Genomic DNA, 22,736 nt, shown 5'->3' with positions numbered 1-22,736 from the left:
CCTATAAACCCAAAAAAAGAAATGACTCCACAATTATTCATGAAAAATAAGTCACCACGATTATGTAATAAACAAAAGCATGAATTAACAAAAATCTTGGTACATTCCATCCTATAGTGCCAGGAATATTAAGCTCACTAGAAGGTAGGAGGAGATCAGCATACCCAGTAAATTAAACGCATCCAAATAACGTGAAACTATGATGGATCGCAATGCATTTCTAGTGAAAACAGAACACTTCTCACTATTAATAAAGAAACAAAGGGGTTAACTGAGTTGACGAAACAGAAGACAAGTCCACTAGCACGACGTTAGCTCACATCCTACGTTACATTTGACTGATGACAAACATGTAAAGTACAACCTCTAGGCACAGGGAAGTATTCAATTGATTGTGCATTCTAATTGCTTCCAAAGCAACACCCTATAGGCTATAGCCACTGTCACACTCATTACAAGACTCCAAAAAAGCAGGAGGCAGTAAGAGATTAGTAGCCACCACTTTGCCATAGCTGTTGAGACGGCTTTGGCTGGCCTTGGGATCCACCACCCAATGACCCATCCCTCGGATTTTGCTGTTGATGTTCTAATGAGATCCCAGCCTGAGAATGGTAGAAATTTGGGTACCCCAAGGATCCATGATTTTGCAGCGGCTGTTGAGCTTGCCTAAATCCACTACTTTGCTGGTTTTGACCTTGAAAACCATAATATGTGTTAGCAGGAACAGCTGACATTGTCCTTGAACCAGGTCCATGAAGCCACATAGCTGAGTTCTCGCTCTGAAAGGAAGGGATAATTGGAACATATACATGAGCTGCCTTCAATTCGAGGAAAGGAAGGAGGGGTTGATGAGCAAATGCTCAAACAATAGAATACAGCTAGCGCAAGAAATGATGCATTCCTCCTACAGCTCCATTTCGACTAAAGTGGAGCTAAACAAACGAAATTAACCAGACAAAAGCAGTGCTATAAAAACTATATGTCCAATTTAGAAATATATCAACCTATTATATTAGTAAGGTAGAATTTTCTCAAAAAAGGAACAAGGTAGAATCAGCAGCAATTTGCAGTATACTATTGACTTCAAATAATTGAACAGCTGTTCAAGCAAATGAATTGGTTACCTGCTGAAGAGACATTAAATGATTGGTATCCTTGTACTGAGAGCTCAACATATCATCATAACTCAAGTTAGTACCAGAAGGAGCAGCAGGGGGGTTCATTGGGAAGTTACCAGGGATACTTGCTGTATTTCCAAAACCACCATACGCAGAAGCAACACTGGCTGGCTGAGGTAAGCTGCTGACTGACACACTGTTCTTATATTGGGGAAGCACCGCCGCCAGCGACTGATGATAATTACTGTTACCAGCAAATGGTTGCTGGAATGCAGATGGCATATATGTATAACTCTGAGGCATAAAGGGATAACTTATCATGTTACCAAATGGTCCCAGAGGTAGTGTTGGTTGGTTATATGGATGTACAGCAAGATGTTGCGGCACAGTAGGTCCAGTGGTGACACTAGTTCCAGAAAGTGTCTGCTGTGTAGACTGTGCTGATGGAAAACCAGCACTCTTCAAAGACTGCAAGTCAAAAGAAAAAAATCAATGATGTACACCACAAAAATAAGTGATAAGCGCAAACTATTGAACTTATTACTCTAGAAAAAAGAAGACAAGATAGAAAATCCCTCTGTTCTATCTTACAGCACTTCTCCATGATAAAGGAAAACTATAATAGATTTATACATCAGCTTTTATATCAATCGTCAACTGATTTTCAACCTACACTCCTCTTAGGAATTAATCTTATGTTGGTCTTATAGGAATCGAATTTAGCAACTTTTATTGTGAATCTTTAAATTTCAGGTTATTAACAACTAATTGCCCATTCTTTTCTTTTGCAACAACCCAAAAGGAATCTTACATGCAAAAACCAGAAGGTACTAACATTTTTTTAATAAGGAAAACAAAAAAATAATATAAGGAATTTACACACACAACTTTAGCCTCCTTTTTCTAAATTTCTAGGGTGATTTCCCTTTCCTCCTCTCAACAAGCAAGAGCCTCTAAACTGTACCACAGAAATACATCAAGTGTGCCTTGAATTACTCTGGAAATCCATGACGAGTAACTATTCTCTCTGTATTCATCTTTCCACTATAGAGATTTTACGCAATACAAAAAGTTGGCTGCCCTCAAACATTTGGATAGACATCAAGAGAGAGAACACTCAAATTTTTAGTTTCCAATAGCAGAAGCTTTCTTCCCCAATGTTGAAAGATACTAAACGTGTAAGATGCAACTACATCCATTATGTAAAACATTTTCATCATGCACAAATAAACAACTAGAATGATTAAAATTACTTCAAAAAGCATACAAAAAGGAACATGTTTTGCTTATTATATTACATGAAAATACTGACAACCAGCAGCTCATGAGCAATACACCAAGTGCACATGAGGAAATTGACATTCACTATGAAGAATCAATTAGCTTCATCAGGATAGCATTACCTCAGGCATGGAAATTGTTGAACCACCAATTGAAGAAACAGAGCTGCCATATTTCATAGCCATTGTTTGTGTTGCAGAAAATGGTAAGTATGAAAGATCAGTTTCACGACCAGCATGAACATTAGCAGCCGACAAGGTACTAGGCAATGAATTTGTGAATGCCTGCTCAAAACAATAGCAGTGAGCACCTCAATGTAGAAAATTCTGGTGTTAAGATCTCTAACAAATGAAATGGTAACTTATATGTTCCTATTTTGCTTCTCTTGTACACCATTGACCTACCACCCGCCCTCCCCTGGGCGAAGCAGGTATTATAGGTTCTATCTTTCTGGAGTTTGCAAAACTAAAGACAAATTTTCCTGGAAGAATATAGATACATTACAATTTACGAAAATAGCAAATTACCACTTACACTGAGCAACCTGATGCTTCAGATTTAGGTTTCATATGTTTGTCACTATTGTTTCATATTTATCAACTTCAAATACAGATTAAGCAGAAGGAAATTCTTCACTTCAGGTTTTTCCTAAGAAAATCCCACGAAAGAGGTTTAAGGGTCACAAAAAAAGGCAGTTTTCCGAGACAATTGCAACCAATAACTCACTACTCAAAAAGTAAAAAAGAAACAAAAGGAAAAGGTTGTCCAGTCATCTTTCACTCTAATAGACCTCGATCAATTACTTAGTTTTGTTAATTGAATGGTCTCATGCTTATAGCTAGCAAACCATTTTTCTTAATGGTGCAAGAGCTTTATTTTAAAAAAATTGTAAATACTATTAATAAAGGCTCCAAGGTACAAAATTACACGACTCCAGAAAGACCAAAAAATACTGAACTACATCAAATATGCAACTACTTCCTTCCTCATAAGTTCTACAAAATTCATGTACTGATTCATATTTTCATTTTTGCTTACTTTTACACCAGAAGAAGAGATTGTGCAAACACTTGCACTCCAAGGGGCAAGAAACCTACTAGAAATCAAGTCCAACGTACTTTCTTAGGGGTCATTTGGTAGTGTGTATAAGAAAAAATAATGCATGCATTAACCCTTGTGTATTACTAGTACCTTGTTTGGTACTCTTTTCTAACATATGTATAACTAATGTGTGCATTAGTTATACATTGTGTATTTAAGGTGTGGATTACTAATACCATGGATTTCTAGGTATCATCAATGCAATGGTTTTAATGCATGCATTAGCTTAATTAAAGACTCAATTGCCCTTCAAATCCCTTTTTACATCTTTTCCATTATAATAGTGGAGGCTATCTATGTAAGTAAATTTCTTTATGCAATGCATGCTATTTTTAATGCATCAAACCAAACAATGCATAAAAATAATCTATGTATTAATTAATGCAAGAATAACTAATACATGCATTGCTAATACAAGCATTACTAATGCACTCTATTTAGCATTATTCTTATACACTCTACCAAACGACCCCTTAGAGAAGTAGAATTCACTCCAATATACTCTGTACAATTACCTTCAGACTTGAGCTATGCAAATGCACCCCTTAGAGAAGTAAAATTCACTCCAATATACTCTGTACAATTACCTTCAGACTTGAGCTATGCAAATTCACACGCAAACATCCAATGAAGAGCAAGGAAACTATTTGCATCCTTCACAAGGAAAGAAACTTACCATTACATTAGAGAAAGGAGTGAGATTTTGCATCTGGGAACTTGTCTGTGGCTGACTAAATGCTGCAGTTAATTGTTGTGCACTTTCATATGTGTAGCCAGCAGCAGAGGAGGGATACGAATATTGATTTCCTTGTTCATTTGTTTCTGATGTCAAAGGTTCTGGTTGTGAAGCAGAAGGTGAATCGTAATTTACAGAACTTGCATTAGTTCTATGGTATAAGTTACTCTCAGATGCATGTCTGAGAGACTCATCACCATAGTATTCTGAAGCTCTGCATTATAAAGATGCACTAACAATTAAGAGGAATACTTGCAAGGTTGAACACCTCAATAAGATGATTAATGTTATCCTGCAAGATAGCTATTTTTAACTTGAAAACATGGAATGTTAAGGTAAAAGTTGAAAAATGTACTGTTTAGTGAGCTTCAGAGAAGTCCTAACTTAGTCTAAAACGATAACTTTTTGGTAGGAGAGGGCAGAGAATAGCTTCACGCCTGTCTTAAATGAAAAAATCTTTGACTGGAATGAAATGAGTCCGAATACAGTGGTGTTACAGAGGATTCATACAGATACTAGCTGTTTGAGATGTTAGAATAGTATAGATTAATTTGATTGACTAATATGATGAACATTTAGAACAAGTCAGCTACAAAAATACTAAGAGAAAAATGCAAGGATATTTGTAGTTTGATTTAATAAAAAACTGAGGCAAAACAAATGATTGAAAATTACCCCCAAATCTAGGTAGGGAAAATGCCAGTAGAGTTTTGGCATGTTAACATAACATAATTTCTGCATTATATTGCCCACATTTCTAGGTAGGGAAAACGCCAGTAGAGTTTGGCATGTTAATGTTAACATAGTTTCTACACTATATGTTGATATAATTAGATAAAGCATCAATGAATTTAAGAAAATCCACACGTTAGAAGGAGGCCTGACCTGGATCCCGAGTGCCCAACTGATGAACCATCCACTTCCTTAGGTGCATCTTCCAAAGTACTCGTCACTGGAGCAGATGCCAAAGGCCCAGAAAAGGAGCCACCAATACCAGAGCCAAAGCTACCAAAGCTCAGGTGTGAGCAGTCTGCAGTTTGAACTTGAAGATGGTCTGGTATTACAACAGAAGGACCATCTCCCTCAGGTGGCACCCCTCCATCATCTTGTACATTCAACTGTTGCAGGTTTGCAGCAACTGATGAAACAGAGTCGTTAACATCTTCAACTGCAAGACAATGAAACAGCATTATTACACAAAAATAGACATTCCAAAAGGTCATAAGGAACAGAACTCCATGTGATAACGATTTGATTATGCAGTAAAACTACACTGCTTTCCCACTAAATAATGAAATGAAAAGCAGGTTTATTTATCTCCTAGCTAGCATATCCCATGAACATCACCACCACCCACCAAAACAGAGTAGTCTCTATGTGGCCTGAGATTTGTTAGGATTTTCTTCTATTTCAAATATGGGGGACATGTGCAAGAACATCAAGCTTCAACTTCACATGGTAAATTTGAAACTTCATGAGAAGAACCTCTTAATCTGCAATAACCTCATGTTGACACAACCTATGAGTATGAACAGCAAGTGATCAGCACTCGAGGCTTCCCTCTTTATACATCTATCAGATGCCCCAGTAAATCAACCAAGTAATGTATTAAGCCACAGTTAACAAAACATTGATAATACCCCAGTAAACATATTGCAGGAAAAATGATATTTTAAATTCCTATAAAAAAAATCTAAGACAAACAAAAAGCTGTGAGGAGTGTATTGTTTAAAACAACCAAGTTTGTTACGTGACATTACCATCAAAAGTGACGAGACAAAACAAAATGAAAAGCAGTAAAATTACATGAAGCTCCAAATACAGTAAGAAAGAGCTTGGGATGCAGTTAAGATAAAATTCCCTGTTGCCCTCCACTGCTGCTATATGTCCCACTCCGCATATTAAACAATCCGCATATTCAAGAGCCAACTAAATGTCCAGCTTATTTAAGCTAAATTGGTAGTATGATATAAAACCTTGGGTTCTAAAACTGCATCCCTAAAAACCTAAGTGCCAGTATAGTTGCTCTATGAAACATGTAATGATTACTTATTGTAGAATGGGGAAAGAGAGAATCTTTAGTTTACTGAAACTAAACACTTGCTGATGCCTGGAACTCTTGTGGAAAAAAACAAAAATAGCAGTACCATGTCAAAAGAAATATTACACAAGCTACTTGACAACAAATACTACATATTCTCAACAATGAAATGCATATCACATTACCAAATAAAAACTGTGATATACTAACCTTGTTGATGGTCAAAAGTATGATTCTGGTTCTGATATCCGTAGAGGTCATTCTCATAAATAGATGCACCTCCAGCATTATCCTCCTGCAACCTTCTGCTTGGAGGACTACCAAGATTTTCAATCGTGCAGTTATCTGTCCCCTGAACTTCATCAATCTCATTTTGATGATTAATTCTGTCATATGACAAGTTAGCTGGATCAGGATGCAGCTCTGAATCAGCAGGTGGCTCTGAGATAGATGTCTGACTAGCAACTGATGGCGGCTCAATTAGAGGCCATTCCTCATCAGTTGAAAGATGTTGTGGCTCTCGGTGTACCTCAGAAACTTTGGTAGTATGATCATCAGACCACTGAGTATTTTGATGTGATGCACCAGAAGGGAGCCCCTGAATATGGTTTTGGTTGGCATTGACATTGTGGTGAGATACATTAGGTGCACTTGGCACTTTACTCTGTGGCCTACCCATCTTCACAATATCAGCCATGGAAACTTGACCGGGCACCCCGCCCCAAGTAGGTTGATATCCAGAAGAAGTCTCACGCTGTGAGACTGATGAAACATCAACTGCTGCAGGTGCTAACTTTTTACTTTCATTTGCAGCGATATCACTGTTACACATATCATAAAAGCATTGAGAACACTGTTATGCATCTCCTAAAAGCCCCTCAAAGTGTGCTTTGTCACATGCATTTTGAGAATAGCTCACATTGCATGATTATTGAAGTGCTCGAAAAGAATTTCCAGCTTAATCCAATACAGGGATTACTGATTGTAATTATTAAGTTAATTATATTACTGCCAAAGACACTTCAATAGAAAGAAACATACTGTGGGACTACAGAATACTCTACGGAAAACAGAAAGACAAACATCTACAGGCAAATGATGTCTTTTTGAGAGAATCTAAACTATTTAAGAAGTTGAAACTACTAACCTGATTGTTGTAGCCCTCCTGCTTATGTTACTTCCGGAAACTCCTAGAGTAGAAGTCAGGCTACTCGTATTTGATCCATTCTCTTTTCTGTATCCAGGAATAGGCTTGGTAGACTCTGGAAAGGGTGGTTAGAAACAAAACGATACCCTCATGAGATGACGCGATGAACTATGCAAAACTTAAGACTTGATTATGTTTGAAAAGAGTGTACATTATCATGTACATACCTGACCCACCGCGTCCAACATATCGTTCTGCACCTCCCCTGCTACCACGGCCTGAGTTGCTAATTGCACCACGTGGCCTAGATTCAGTCGTATCCTTACTCTGTACCAAAGATAAATATGAGTGAAGAATGAAGAAATGAACAAGCCATTTAAGAAAGTAACATAGTAACACCTTATAATATTCTGCTAGATCATGTAACATATCTGATAAGACGTAAAACATATCAAGAGGACACGCCATAATTTTTTTTGAAAAGAATAATGCACCATAATTTATTAGTATAAAACAGAAAGAGATATTGGAATATCAAGAAAAAGAATGGGGTGCCTACTAAAAAGAACCTCTACTGAACAAATTTCCAAATAAAGAATCTTTCACTTTCTCCTTTGTTTTTACCGTTGAAATATTCAGAATTTCATCAGAAGTTAATCATCGAGCCAAGGTAATAAGAGATCTGAGTAGACTAATTTTCCCTTATCTCGTATCAAATAGTAAATCACAACAAAAACAGGCAGTATTAAGAACGAGAAAGTTAAAATCAGATCTCCATAACCAATTTGTCTCTAGAATTCCTGATTTAAGTAAAGATTACGAACCTCTTTTCTCTTTTCACGTTTGCTCTTCACCTCATGAAAAGTATCTAGCCAATCAACAAACTATAGTTAGAAGGTGATCAAAATTTATCACAAACTACGGTCACCATTCAATGGGATGGCAGAAGACCATTCTATCAAGAACTAAAAATATTATAACCTCAGGTACAAGTACAGCATAGAAGAGCACAGAGGAAGGCAAACATGACTGCAGTAGCTAATGTTCTAAAAGTGAAAAGCACAAAAAGTAATAAGTTCCTGAGGCTTTAAGAGAGAAACGAAAAGCAAACACATGCTTCTTCAAAGTAAAGCGTGCAGTTCTGAAAAACGGAAGTTACCTAACATGGAATTTAGTACTTGTACCACCGAAATCGCAACAACATTAATTTAAAAGTCCAAGAAAAGGCTATCAAATAAGACAATTCGCACGCAAGAGAAGAAAAGGAAGTCCCATTAAACCAGACAGATGAAAATCAGAGAACAAAGATAGTAAAAGAAGAGTAATTGTCAACCAAAGAAATCTAAGACTATAATTAACAAAGAGTGCATTAAAAAGAGAAATCCTAGTAATCTGATTAACAAAATCCCTAAAGACCCTAGTTTTGTCTTCTCTTCATTTTCTAAAGTCACAATCAATGAAATGTCTGCATGCTCAATCCGTTAAGATATCTTTTAATAAATCTGGAACTAACTACCATGGATGGCATAAAAAATCAAATCTTGCACACATAATCAAATCTTTTCTTATTCTTCTCCTTACAAAACACAGCTTCTAACACCCAATATCAAGAAAAGAAGTATTATTACAGATTTTCTTTCGTTTCTTGTTTCTTTCCATAAAAACAGTAACTTTATTCAATTTTTTCCCAAAACCTAAAAAACCCTAAAACCCGAAACCCACCAAAAAAAAAAGAAATTAAAGATTTAGGGTTTATGGTAGACCTTGAGTAAGAAGCCTATTGACCGCTTCATTGGGGTCCATATTACATTCTTTGAGCATAGCATAGATCTCAGGTTCAGGACAGTTAACTATCTCCTTTAAGCTTTGTACCATCTTTCTTGACCCTGCGGGTATCGATTGTACCCCAACTCCACCATTGTTTCTGCTACTCATCTTTGAAGAAGACAACTCTTTTTCTGTGAAAAAAGAGAGGAAAAAACAAGAAAGACCCACAAAGTATTTTCTTGTTTCAGATCTGTTATAGTTTAGGTTTTGGGGTCTCCTCAACTCGGTATATTTATCTCAGTTATATTATGAAAAAAAACGCACAGAGTGAAGGGGTTTTTGCTGCTGCTGCTCCTCTTCTTCTTCCTCACTGTGGATTTGGGCTTCTCTTCTAATATATAAATGTTTTTTTTCACTTTTCTTGTTTTTCGAAAACCTTTTTTTTTTCACTCCAATATAATGGCTAGAAACTATTTTTAAAAGACTTTCGACTCAAATAAATATCACAAATGAATTTGAAAGGGAAATATAGTAATGAGAAAACTAATTTGGAAAAAGGGAGAATAGTATCAACAATAAATGATATACCTAATATATTAAATAAGAACAATGTTCTATTGATGAACTTATAATATGTGAAATCAGCTCCTTCTTTTCTTTCTTTTTTTGTACATTTTTTTAATACGCATGATTTATTTATTTTTTATCAACATGGATATATTTAACTAGGTCAAATGATACATAATTGCACATATGAATATCAAGTACAAATAAGTTTTTGGAGTTTGAAATTGAAGTATTCAACTTCATTTTTTATTCTGATTTGCGTTGCGTAGGTCTTCATTTGAAGAAAATCATTCTTTATTATGAAAATTTTAATATCTAGTGATCGAACTTAAAATCTCTGATTAAGAAAGGAGTAATCCTATTCGCTACACCATATTTTTTGATGGTAAAGTATTCAACTTCATAAAATTTCTTTCTGATAAATATAACTTGTGTTTCTCTTCTTTTTTTTACTTTTAACGCATAGTAAAATACAAAAAAGCTATATAAATAATTAATCATTTGGATAAGACAATACAATATCTCTTTAAATATTTAAATTATCTTAGTATCATGTAAAACTTTTTTACGGTTGGAAATGTCATAGAGTTTGAAAATGATACTTTTATATTATTATATTTGTTTAATGTTAATAAAGTGGAATGGTATACAAGTTCTTTTATCTTATTTTAATTTAAATATTACCTCTTTAGTTTTAATCTTCGGGATTTTTTTCTTTGCAAATTATAGCGAGTCCATTTTTTCGTTAAAAAAAATAATAATCAGACATTTGAAAATCGATCCAAATAAGTTAGAAATTTAAATTGTTTCTATTTCTTAAATCTTTTTATTGAATACTCAAAAAAATGGTGAGATTGTCACTCTCGAATAGGCTCTGCAGTGAACGATTCGAATTTAGTCAGAATTTTAATATGAGCTCGAAAAAAAAATACATGATACTATTCGTTTTGATTTTGTACTATTCTATTTGAATTTCGATTTTTGGTTTTGAAGAAATGTAACCCAATTCAAACTCAAAAAAAATTGGTTTGATTTGGTTTGGTTTTTCTCTTTTCCGTTCAATTGTTTGTTTCGTTAGTAATTAGAAACATAATCAGTAATTAGAATCTCTTAAATATATTTTTTAATATAAATCACAAGTAAAACGTAAACACTTAAAAATATATCAATTATAAATGTTCAAATATTAAAAAAAAAAATCATAATGAAAGACAATAACTAAAAAAAAACAAGTTAAAATTCCATTCAATCTAATTTATTTTTTTATTTAATCCAAATAATCCATACCCTACCTGACAGAAGTGAATTATTGGATACACCCGCGTTTTCTTATGGATTTTAAATTAAATTTGGCCAAACACATACACAGCCCCTCAAACTTGGCCCAATTTTTCATTTTGGCACTCCAACTTAGCCTTGTTCCATTTTAACCCTTGAACTCCATTTTTTCTGTTCCATTTTAACACAAAATACTATTTTTATGATTCTTTATTTTATATATATTCTTCAAATGCAACTTCTTATTTTAAATCGACACGTGTCAATTAATTTTAGTTAAAAAAATTAAAAATTTAAAAAATAGACGTGTGCCTGTTAATTTTCATAAAAAAATTAAACATTCGCAAACGAATATAAAAATTTTCAAATAATAATATTATTTTTTGAGATTTCTCTGTATTTTTGCATGAAAATAAATTGACGAAAGTTCTTTGATTTTCTTTCTTAAACATTCAATTAAATTAAATAACACTACTTATTTATTTTTTCTTATCATCTAGGCTATCTAAATTTAACGCAAATACTCACTTTTAATATAAATCAATACGAACAAAAAAACTCATCTTCAATACGAGTAAAAAAGACTCTTGTTCATTGCTAATAACACTACTAAAAAATGTTACCAACACAATTTCGTCGGTTATTTTTCACGCAAAAATACATAACACTCTTAAAAAGAAATTATTATTTTTTAAAAAGAATTATTTTTTGTTAATTTTTTATTTTTTTAACTAAAATTAACTGACACGTGTCGATTTAAAATAAGAAGTTGCATTTGAAGAATATATATAAAATAAAGAAATCATAAAAATAGTATTTCGTGTTAAAATGGAACAGAAAAAATGGAGTTCAAGGGTTAAAATGAAACAAGGCTAAGTTGGAGTGCCAAAATGAAAAATTGGGCCAAGTTTAAGGGGCTGTGTATGTGTTTGACCATTAAATTTGGATACCCTAAAAGATACTTCACGCTCGGTAGAAGCACGCGATATAAAGTGGCCCCACTAGGGGTTTTGAGTCCTTTGAATTACATTGCGTGTAATTCACGCGCCTAGTGGTGAGAGTATTGGAATCGAATTACCAAAACGATGTTTATCCATAATGTTTTTTTAATCAAAAGTCAGTGATTGGTTGGTCCAAAATTCCAATTTAGCAGGCAAATTTTGGTAAAGAAGATGACGTGTTGGGTAAAAAGGCTTATTCTCAATGGGCCAATGGCCCACTAGAAAGTAGAGTTTCCATTTTGGGCTCCGAACTTTGACTAGAGTCTAACATATATAATGGGCCTATATACAGAATGTTATCAGCTGGGGTAAGCACTTGGACAAACCTGCACATGATATTCCTTTGTTTCCTCTGATGTCCGGTATTCACACTAGAGCTCGATTAAAGTGTTTTCTAATAAAAGTGACTTTGTATCTAAGGGAACTCAAATCCGAAACATCTTAGTAAAGATGAAGAAGTACTTACCACTCCACTACCAATCTACCATCATTGATGGTCAATAATTCCTTTTGTTTTCATGCAAAGGTGTTCTTTTGATTTCTTTTCGATGTTTGTTTTGAGGTATGGATGGAGCTTGAGTTAAAAAATGTTATTTAAGTATCAAACATATTATTTGTAATAAATATTGTCTTATATTTTTTGATGAAAATAAAAACAAGTTATCTCTTATTTAGCTATAATATTATTATTATGTCTTTTTATCTTTTTCTTCGCTTCTTAGTTTAAGGGATGTAACTTATTCGAATCACATGTCATTTGTTATTGGTTACTATGAACTTAACATGTTTTGTATGTAGTCGGATGTACAATATTTACTTTATCATTATTGTTATTGTTACTCAAAAGCTATTTTGTCGTTCAATTTTATTATTATTTGTTATATTTTCCTTTTATTATCGTATAATACATTGTTGATGTTCTATTTTCTACTATGTTCAGTATAATTGTTTTTGTTTTTTTTCTATTTCTACTTAATTTTTGAGCGGAGGATCTATTCAATATATATTTTATTTTTCATCCAATGTTCAGATCTCACATTGAATCGCGTCATGTAAAGCACACTCGATAAAAACACTCTCAACAAGATTTTCTTCATGTCCTGGCTCGAATCCGAGACAAGTGGCCTGTTAATAGTTTTTAATTCTTCAAATTTGAATTGGATTATCTAATTCTTAAAATTAGTTTGTTGGAGGAAAAGATACTTCATTCTGAAGATGAGGCTCCTCCACAACCCCTTACCTTCACCATCTCCACCATTGTTAACCTCTTTTTCACCAATCAAAGCTTCAATTCTTCCCAAAAAATCATCTTTCATCTCTCATCATAAACCCCTTCAGCAACTTCTCTCTACTGGGGTTTCATTTGTTCTTTCTTTGGGGCTTCTTGTTTCTGCTCCTGTTTCTATCGCTTTGGAATCTCCTTCACTGCAATCTTCTAACTCATCTTTGGAGGTGATTTGCCGAGAGAACGAGGCGGATGAGGTGTATGTGAAAGATACTGAAGTATCCAAAGTGGTGAGCAATGAAAGCATTGTGGAAGAAGCTTGGCAGATTGTTAATGACAGCTTTCTTAACACCAGCGATCGTCGTTCTTGGTCTCCTGAATCTTGGCTTGTAAGATGTTGTTTCTCTCTAAAAAGAAGAAAATTTAACTTTTTTGAGCTAAAGGGGTTCTTTTGCATATCAATTCTCGATAGCTATCTCATTGATTGTTTGGTATTTTGCTACCAGAGAATATGCTCTATTTCATTCTAATTGTAGCTTATTTTTTTCCTTTTTAGCTGAAGGGGTTTTCTTGCATATCAATTATTGTTTGGTATTTTGCTGAAAATATGCACTATTCCGTTCCAAGTGTAGAATCTTTTTTTCCTTTTAGCTGAAGGGTTCTCTTGCATATCAATTATTGAGAGGTATCTCATATCTGGTTGATTGTTTCGTATTCTGCTGCCAGAGAATATGCTCTATTTCATTCTAAATATGGAACTATTCCTTCTTTTAGCTTAAGGGGCATTGAATTTGATGGTGTGCTTAGATCATCTAACTTAGCTTGTAAAATACATACTTGGAACATATTTAGTATACTATTACTAGGAGAATATATTTAATTTCATTCTATATGTATATTGGAATTTCTTTTATGGCTTTAAAATCTTCTACCGGAAAATTCTCATCCAACATGACGAAAGAGATGCTCTTAGCAATTTGGTGGGGGCTGGAGGTTAAGATCCATATTGAAATGTTCCCTGAAAATGCTAATTAGCTTTGTTGGTGGGGCAGGAATGTAAATATATTTCGCAAAATAACAGGAATTCTTTTTGGATTGTGTTAGCTCCTTATCTTTAGTGTAGGGCTCACTGTAATGGATCTAACAAGCTCACTTCTGTTCTCAATCTCTTTTGTACTATTTGCATCTGCTTGATGCCTTGAGTGAAATCAACTACTTCATCAAAAATATTCGTATCATCATTAAAGCCATATGATTTTCTGGATTTGGAGGAATAACAAATTATATTTCTAAGAACATTGAAGTAGAAAATGTCAAATTAATTGTTGGAGGCATGGACTTTAGGTGATGTTTAGTTTAACAAGGAAAACATCATGTAGTGTTTGAATTTAGATTAATTAGTAGTCGGACTCTTGAAAATTAATGACTGAATATAATGTCAAATATTTTATAATACTGAAGAGATTTTAGTTTCTTTCTATTGTAGATAGTGCACTTAACTAGGATATGTAGTAATAGTGGCGGAATATAAGTCTTTCACTTAACTGCTCAGTAAGTCTGATGCAGTAAAGCGTATGGTGAAAAATTTCTAATTTTGTTGCTCAGCATGTCTAATGTGGATAAAATGTGATAAATGAACCAGTGGAAGCAATTTGCTAGCACAACGTCATGTCTTTTCAAAAAGATCTGAGCTTTTTATGTCTCTACTGACATCTTTTTTCTCCCTGGTTTCTTGCCTTTTCTTCATCCTACCTAGATCATTGCTCACCCTATCATATTCTTTGTCTTGATATCAACTTAGAAGTATACATGACTAAATATTTCGTTTTCTGTGTTATTACCAGCAAAAGAAAGATGACATCTTAAGTTCATCAATTCAGACAAGGTCAAAAGCACATGATATCATCAAGCGTATGTTGGCTAGCTTGGGTGACCCCTATACACGGTTTCTTTCTCCTGAACAGGTAATAAGTCCTCTTTACACATATATTTACGTCTGTATTGTTGAATTTGATATGTATGTTTAAATTAGCATACAATTTTTAGAGGAAAGCAGGATGTCTACCACATGGGAATACAAAACTTTTTTGGTTTGGGTTGTTACATAGGACTAGAAATTTTATTTCCGAGTTTAATATTGCAAAGAGTAAAGCAATTGGATGTATTCTTTCATTTATAGGTTGAAATAAATTTATTAGGGAAGTTTGGAAGAGGTTCAACACTTCTTCGTTAGCATTAGTGATTTGAAGTTCCTTTACTGCTTTACATTATGTTCACACCTTCTCTTTTTATGATTCCAATATATGTTTGTATTATTAACCGTCCTGAATCTGTACCGATCGTTCATCTCATCCTCCTGCATTATCATCCTTCCATTTCTTTTTAATTGGATGAAACACAAATTGATGATGCCATATGTGCTAGAGACGATTTTTAGTTCACACCTTCTCTTTTTATGATTCCAATATATGTTTGTATTATTAACCATCTTGAATCTGTACCAATCGTTCATCTCATCCTCCTGCATTATCATCCTTCCATTTTTTTAATTGGATGAAACACAAATTGATGAAGCCATATGTGCTAGAGACGATTTTTAGTACTTCTCTACTTTCAGTCAAGCATGGGTATTGTATCATAAGTCATGAGATATATGATTTCTATTGATTCCTTCTTTTTCAGTGTATCTTGCATTTTCCTTATTCAAATAAACGTCTTACTCACAAACTTTCCAGTGTTCTTGTTCCATGACATGTACTGCTTGTCATTGAAAGTTCTCCAAGATGGCTATATATGATATGACTGGGATTGGAGTTAACCTCAGGGATGTTCCAGATGGCAATGGAGGTTCAAAACTGAAGGTTTTAGGGCTCCTATTGGATGGCCCTGCCCATAATGCCGGTGTACGACAGGTATGTCATTTACAGTCATTTACTAACAAAAGCACTTCCAGTATTTATTTTGCTTAGCTTTATGCAGTGGTTCTTTTCTTTTCCCTGTTGATGAAATGCTAAATATCTCGGTCATTGTAGTCATGATTACTTGATAATGCCAACAGCAGGGAGTGTGTCTTGGTTATTTATGAATACAATTGAAAAAGGAGAGATAAGCTTTAAACTGGCAAACTAATGGCCTCTGATTCAATATGATTTTCCCTCAAGGTGTCCAGTCCTTCTCACCAGTCACCACACATACTTGGGGCCTTGCCTGTTAGTTTGATAGGTGTCTTGTACTGCTTGATGGCTTATAATATATTTTAAGTGATGGAATTTTTCCATAGCTAAATATGCAGACCGCATGAAGATGTGTTATTTTGAAATGCTTTACTTGAGACGAGGGTCTTATCGGAAACAACCTCTCTACCTTCACAGGGTAGGGATTCATTGGGTATGTTGTTGTTGCATGAACATGTGGTATTTTGGTTGCAATTGAGTATAATATTAGCACATACTACTTCTTTACATTCTCTCTCCCCACTGAAAGTATCTGGGTTCACTTCAGTTTTCCCTATTCTAGTTTGATTTACCATTCAGGCATTCAGTGAAAAATTAACATGTATCTTTCATGTGAACTCGTGGCAGGGAGATGAACTGATATCTGTGAATGGGGTGGATGTGCTGGGTAAATCTTCCTTTGAAGCATCTTCACTGTTACTAGGCCCAAATGGGACATCTGTGAACATCATGGTTGTGTTTCTGAACACTGCCGGACCTCAATAGGTCTATTGTTCAATGACATCTTCATGCTGATTCTCATGATGTGGTTGCAGGTTAAGCATGGAAATTGTGGACCTGTCCAGTCCATTGATGTGGAGAGGCAATCTATTGCTAAGACACCGGTTTTTTATCGGCTGGAGCAGATTGAAAATGGCTCTACTTCTGTTGGTTATGTGCGCCTAAAGGAGTTCAATGCGTTGGCCAGAAAAGATTTGGTTACCGGTACGTATCTGTTCTATATGCAGCCCTATGTTGAATAAAATAACTGAAAGATGTTACTAGTTTAAGTGCTACTAAAGAACTTCAGCAGAGAAACTAAAGCTACTTTTTACCTTAACTTTCTTGTAAAGAGTGTAACATTATGAGGACAACTCTTTCTAGAATAACGGGAGATGACAGATGCGAAGATGCTGACACCAGAAGTAAACATTAGATGGGGGATATAAAATATGAAAGGAAATACAGTTTTATTTCACTAGAGGGTTTTGATTTAGCTAATGGCTCTGTCAGATAAACTGAACCAAGCTCCGCAGATATTAAGTGGAAGCACAAAATTTAAGACGTCCATGCCTGGTTAAGAGGTTTTGCATGTCTCTTGGCAGTTGGAACCACTCTATGATGACTATAATTGCATTTTGTAGCTCTCAACACCGTCGAACCATCGGGATATAACATCTTCAGTTGAACTGCATTACATGTTATAATATCTATTCATTAAGACCTTAATATCTAATGAAATGCCAAGAGATCGTGTATTATTGTATTCTGGATAATTTTTGTGTTGGCATTTAAAATGTATAGTCTGATTTGCTAAAAGTATTGTCCATTCCGGAGATCTTACACCTGAGACATGGTCTGAACTCTTTCAGTTTCAGCAACCTAATGTGTATTAGCTTTCTGTGTGTAGTCTGTTTCTGAGATTGCCAAAACTTTCTGCAGCAATTAAGCGACTCGAAGGCATGGGTGCCTCATCTTTTGTTCTTGATCTCAGAGATAACCTTGGTGGACTAGTGCAGGTTTTCCTTTACCCCCTTTATTTGATTTGGTCGAGCTTGACAGGTTACTTGTTTAACAAGCGGTGAATTTTTGCCTTTCAGGCTGGCATTGAAATCGCAAAACTCTTTCTGAATGAAGGAGACACGGTAGTCATACTTGCATCTTCTATATGGAGCATTAGCTGTTCTGTGATTTGGTTATTCTTGATTATCAGCCTTAAATGCTTACTGTTCAGTAAGAAGCTTTTCTTCTGAAATATATATATTGGCAGGTGATTTACACTGTTGGAAGGGATCCACAATATACAAGGAATATTGTTGCAGAAGCTCCACCTCTTATTACAGCTCCAGTAATTGTAAGGCATATAAGAGTCCACATCTCAGATGTCAACTCTAAAACAGCAGAATTCTTCAATATTTTCTTTCAATTGCATATTTTTCTTGTCATTGTTACAAGCCATTTGGTGATATCACTTGTGAAATAGAAGAATCCATCAAAACTTTCTTCAAATTACATATTTTCCCTCTTTTTTTTTTGAATGAACAATTCCATTAGTTTCATTCTGAATGAGAAACTTGGAAACTTCCGCTGTCAAAATGAAGCAGACTTCACTTTGAGCAAAAACCCTTGAGCTTTTACGGTCAAGTGGATTGTAGATGTAAGGCAAAGTTTGTTTCTGATTTCGCTTTGCATCGAATTAAACCACATGCTGACCCAATTTCTTTAAGGTATATTGACCACTGACATATTCAAAGTTTGCAGTTTTACCGTATAAGTCTAAGAAGTGTTAGATATTGACTTTTAGTCCGGTTATATGTCATGCTTCAGCATTAGCTTGAGTTTTTGCTTGAAGCTGTCACAAACTTTAATATTTGATGCCTTTAATTTGTTGAGGTTGGTAAGAGAAATGGATAAATGAAATAAACAGGTAATCATATATAACGTTTTGGTGGTTTGTGCTAACGTTTCCTGATTATAGAATCATAAGATAATGCATGGCTGAAACTTAACGAGTAGGTTCCTTAAATTAGCTGAAGTTGCTAATAGCAATGGATAAATGAAATAAACAGCTGATATAAGATCAAACAATTTGATTTTGAGCTTACAGTTTCTTGACTGTAGAATCATAGAGAGACTTTGGTTATTGTTGCAAATTCAAGAAGATGTTCTTTTCTCTTCTAGTTCTCAAAAGTTACTATTTGTCTTTACCACTCTGATGGATTTAGTAACTTCCAATGCAGGTTTTGGTTAACAAAAGTACTGCAAGTGCTAGTGAAATTGTGAGCTACTAACACTACATTGCCATACTAGTTCTTGAAGGGCTGAAATATTTGTGTTCTAATTTATGAATTTCATTTCAGGTTGCAACTGCACTTCACGACAATTGCAGAGCTGTTCTCGTGGGAGATAAGACATATGGCAAGGTCTGAATTTCTAGTTACTTTGGTTTCTCTTTTCAATGTTTGAACTTCTTTATTGGCATACTAGTTAGTATTACGCACATCTCTATAAGTTATAAAGTAACTTTTCTCAATGTCTCAACGGTGTACTATATTTATCAACTACTCAATCCTAAATTGTTAGCAGTATACTAGAGAGAGCATATCCAGTTGTGGGGCTGCTTTATTTCCCCCAGAAAGTGTTTACAATCATCTACATGCATAAGTAGAACTAAAGAAATTTCTTAATGTTTCATTACCATGATCAAAAATTCAAAATGCTGTGCAGTGTACACTCATATTCTGATGACCTGATTGGATGTGAACCTTTACCATCACTCTTTTCTTAACCTACTTTCTGCTTTTGCATTATTTCATTTCATTTGCCAGGCCTCAAAACGTTACAAAATCTTGATATAGACTCACTTTTGTTAATTCTCTATCATTGACAAAATAGCACGGTAGAATACATTGAATATGCATGGGACTTGGGAATTTGTGGGATGAGGCTAACTGTACTGGCCCGAGGCCAAAAATAATAGTTGAACAACTAATGCACATGAGGCTGCGACAACCTTTCGTGCAATCCATTTAAGACCCGCATACCCACTTTGCAACCTCTAGATTTCATTGTCAACTGTGGCATATTCCGTTGGTTATGATTTTTTATGCTACCAAGATGAAGATAAAAGCTATTTGTCTAGACTGAGCTAACTATGCCCCTAATTAAGTCATCTCTTTTTACATTGACTTCATGCCCAGAGGCAAATTATGATTGCTTGATATTTGCCAATTCATTCATTTTAGAGAAAAAGTAATCAAATCATTTGTTTCAATGAAATAACCAATGCTTTCTGAATCGTCTGAACAGAATCAATTATGTCTACCAGTTGAAATCTTTTCCCTAACTACCAACCTAAAAATTTATCTTCTTGATGGTTTCCTGGTGCTATAGTCCTGCTTATGTAAAGGGGATCTAAATGAATCCTTAACTAATCTGCTACCACTATTTGTTGTTGCGAGGACTGATAAACCTCTATTATGGCCAGTGTAATTAGCAGTCAAAGGGAAAAACAGTTAGCATTAGTAATGATTAAAATATTCATTTGTTCTGAAGAGGGGCACACGTAAGAACAGAGGAGCGGCTGAGTAGGGGCTCTCAACTCCTTTCTGTTCCTGATCTGCAGCATTTCTGTTGCAGCTCCTTTAAGACTACTTTATTTCTAAACACGTGTTCCTAGCAATTGCTACAACCATTGCAGTAGCTATTTTTGAGAAGTGTTGAGTTGTGCTGAGATGCATACGATTACACAAGTCAAGGGGAAGTGTAGGAAGAAACACTATTCTTTAGGTAACTAGATCCCAAGGGGGACCATTTCAAACTTCAAAGATACATACTTTGTGATCAATTATTTTGAATTATGTTGTTTTAGTTGTTGGGAGTAGTTCCATGGAGTTGGTGCATATGACCTTTCTCTGTGAAGTTGGAGTAGCTTGAAAATTGATCTGAAGCCAACTAAATCTTTATATTGGTACTTGGTAGCTAGAAAATTTTGGTGTATGGGATGGTAGGTTTGCTGGTCTTCTTTCTGAGGGACAACATCACTGTATTCTTAACATCATTTCAGGGGCTGATTCAGTCTGTATTCGAGCTGCCCGATGGGTCGGGCGTGGTTGTAACAATTGGGAAGTATGTCACACCAAATCACATGGATATTAATGGCAATGGAGTTGAACCAGATTTCAGGAATTTTCCTGGTAAGAGGCTCCTATTTACATCATTACATGTGTCAACAGCATTCTGTTTCTCTGAATATAAAACTAAATAATATTTGCAGCTTGGAATGAAGTCAACAATCATTTGTCAAAGTGCCACAAACAACAAGATGGATAAGGCAAGGGTTTCTATTTTCTTCTTCTTGTTTCTTTATTAACTTATGGTTTCTTATCATGGCTCTTTCTGTCACATACAGCTCGCTCGTTTTCCTTTCAGTGTCATTCTGATTCTTCATCATGACGGATGAATAACTTGGGGTAGTCCTTCGGTCGTGCAACACTCAGTTTGATATGATATTAACAGATGTTAACCTTCACAGTCGTTTAGCTTCACCCTTTGCCTGAACATCACCAGGAAGAAACAAAGTACATAATGCATACTCTTCTATTGCCTAGGCATCATCTTGAAGAACAAATCAGATCAATATCAGCAACTTTAATCTATCAAGATGCAGAACTGGCCACTGGATGATGAAATTAGTAGCCAGAACCAGCTGAGTTGTGTCATTGTATTTATCTTACTGATAGCAGGTGCCTATGGATGATAGTAGCACAAGGTGTGTACATAAATAACTAGCAATTTACCTGATACAACCAACAGTTCATATTGTATACACATTTTCAGTAAATGTAAATCAATTCTATGATGGGATTTGTGCCTCATTTTGATAACAGAGGAAATTCCTATTCGGCTGGAGTTTGAAACTTCACAGGGGATCAAATTGTTCCTCACTCCTCCCTCTCACTCTGTAGGTGGATTGACGAGATTATATGAAGACGAACTTTTAGAATAAATAGATGTTTTGGGAATTAAAAAACACAGTTGTCTTAGATGTTCCCTAATGAGGTGTACTTTTGTATGAACATCTGGTTGCACAAATTCTCATAGTAGTCACTTCAAGTGCCACCTAGCCCACTGTTATTTTTTGGTAGAAAGACAATACCACAATCAGTTCATTTGCCTGCTGAGTTGTGTCTCCAGAATTTTAAGTATTATTTGAAAAAAGTTCATCTCTAGGCCAGGGATTATTTGGGGCTAAGATTAAACTTCAAAAGTTTTTAACACCTGAGGAAAGGGACAGGGGCCAGAAAAGGTAAAGTTGAAGTTACCTTAATTTCTCCTTTTTGATGTTTTTTTTGTGGCCATGTGAACAAGATATGATTTTTGATGATGTAAAGTGTAGACATGACTCTATTATGTAGTAGAAATCTTGATTAGGCTGCTATTATGAAGTATGGTATCAAAATGCAATTATTAATACAATAGAAACGATGAAAAGGTAAGCATTGTCTCATAGTAGTAGTTTCTATAGGCTTTTCTTTAGACAGTTTGAATCTATACACTTCATAAGATTGTCAAATATTCAACAGGCAAAGGAAAATTTGGCAAGATATACCATAGCTTTTTACCCTCAGAGCATAAAATGTAAAGCAATACTAAACTACAAAAACCTGTCATTTTCTCCTTCTCCTTGTTACTTTACCTCTCGAGGTATTGCATAACAGTGAAAAGGTAGACAGAAAAAAAAGAGGAAGAAAATTGTAAC

The 22,736-nt window shown here is 34.9% G+C and overlaps 2 protein-coding genes across 3 annotated transcripts; one reads left to right on the top strand and one right to left on the bottom strand.

Annotated features, from left to right (window-relative positions):
• Positions 1 to 273: 273 nt before the first annotated feature.
• On the bottom strand, positions 274 to 9,561 carry LOC125836143 (uncharacterized). 2 transcript variants are annotated; one of them, XM_049515229.1, is made up of 10 exons: positions 9,188 to 9,561; positions 8,249 to 8,292; positions 7,652 to 7,751; positions 7,425 to 7,542; positions 6,488 to 7,098; positions 5,122 to 5,404; positions 4,177 to 4,450; positions 2,522 to 2,683; positions 1,125 to 1,586; positions 274 to 779 (listed from the first exon to the last, which is right to left on the bottom strand). In XM_049515229.1, the coding sequence occupies exons 1-10, from the start codon at positions 9,357 to 9,359 to the stop codon at positions 489 to 491; spliced, it is 2,517 nt and encodes an 838-aa protein (XP_049371186.1). In that variant the 5' UTR covers positions 9,360 to 9,561; the 3' UTR covers positions 274 to 488. The 2 variants fall into 2 exon arrangements, with proteins under 2 accessions (XP_049371186.1, XP_049371187.1); XM_049515230.1 differs by having other exon boundaries at positions 7,425 to 7,539; positions 9,188 to 9,519.
• Positions 9,562 to 13,239: 3,678 nt separating this feature from the next.
• LOC125836205 (carboxyl-terminal-processing peptidase 1, chloroplastic) lies at positions 13,240 to 21,830 on the top strand. The gene is made up of 13 exons (XM_049515323.1): positions 13,240 to 13,651; positions 15,107 to 15,226; positions 16,037 to 16,174; positions 16,844 to 16,948; positions 17,032 to 17,200; positions 17,918 to 17,994; positions 18,076 to 18,120; positions 18,246 to 18,329; positions 19,216 to 19,254; positions 19,336 to 19,398; positions 21,042 to 21,171; positions 21,252 to 21,308; positions 21,387 to 21,830. The coding sequence occupies exons 1-12, from the start codon at positions 13,253 to 13,255 to the stop codon at positions 21,305 to 21,307; spliced, it is 1,425 nt and encodes a 474-aa protein (XP_049371280.1). The 5' UTR covers positions 13,240 to 13,252; the 3' UTR covers position 21,308; positions 21,387 to 21,830.
• The last annotated feature ends 906 nt before the right edge of the window (positions 21,831 to 22,736 follow it).

This window comes from Solanum verrucosum, unplaced genomic scaffold (genome assembly GCF_900185275.1).
Source record: "Solanum verrucosum unplaced genomic scaffold, falcon-dt-bn FXZP01000278.1, whole genome shotgun sequence".
Taxonomy (NCBI): Eukaryota; Viridiplantae; Streptophyta; class Magnoliopsida; order Solanales; family Solanaceae; genus Solanum; species Solanum verrucosum.
This window is presented reverse-complemented; position numbering and strand designations above follow the sequence as displayed.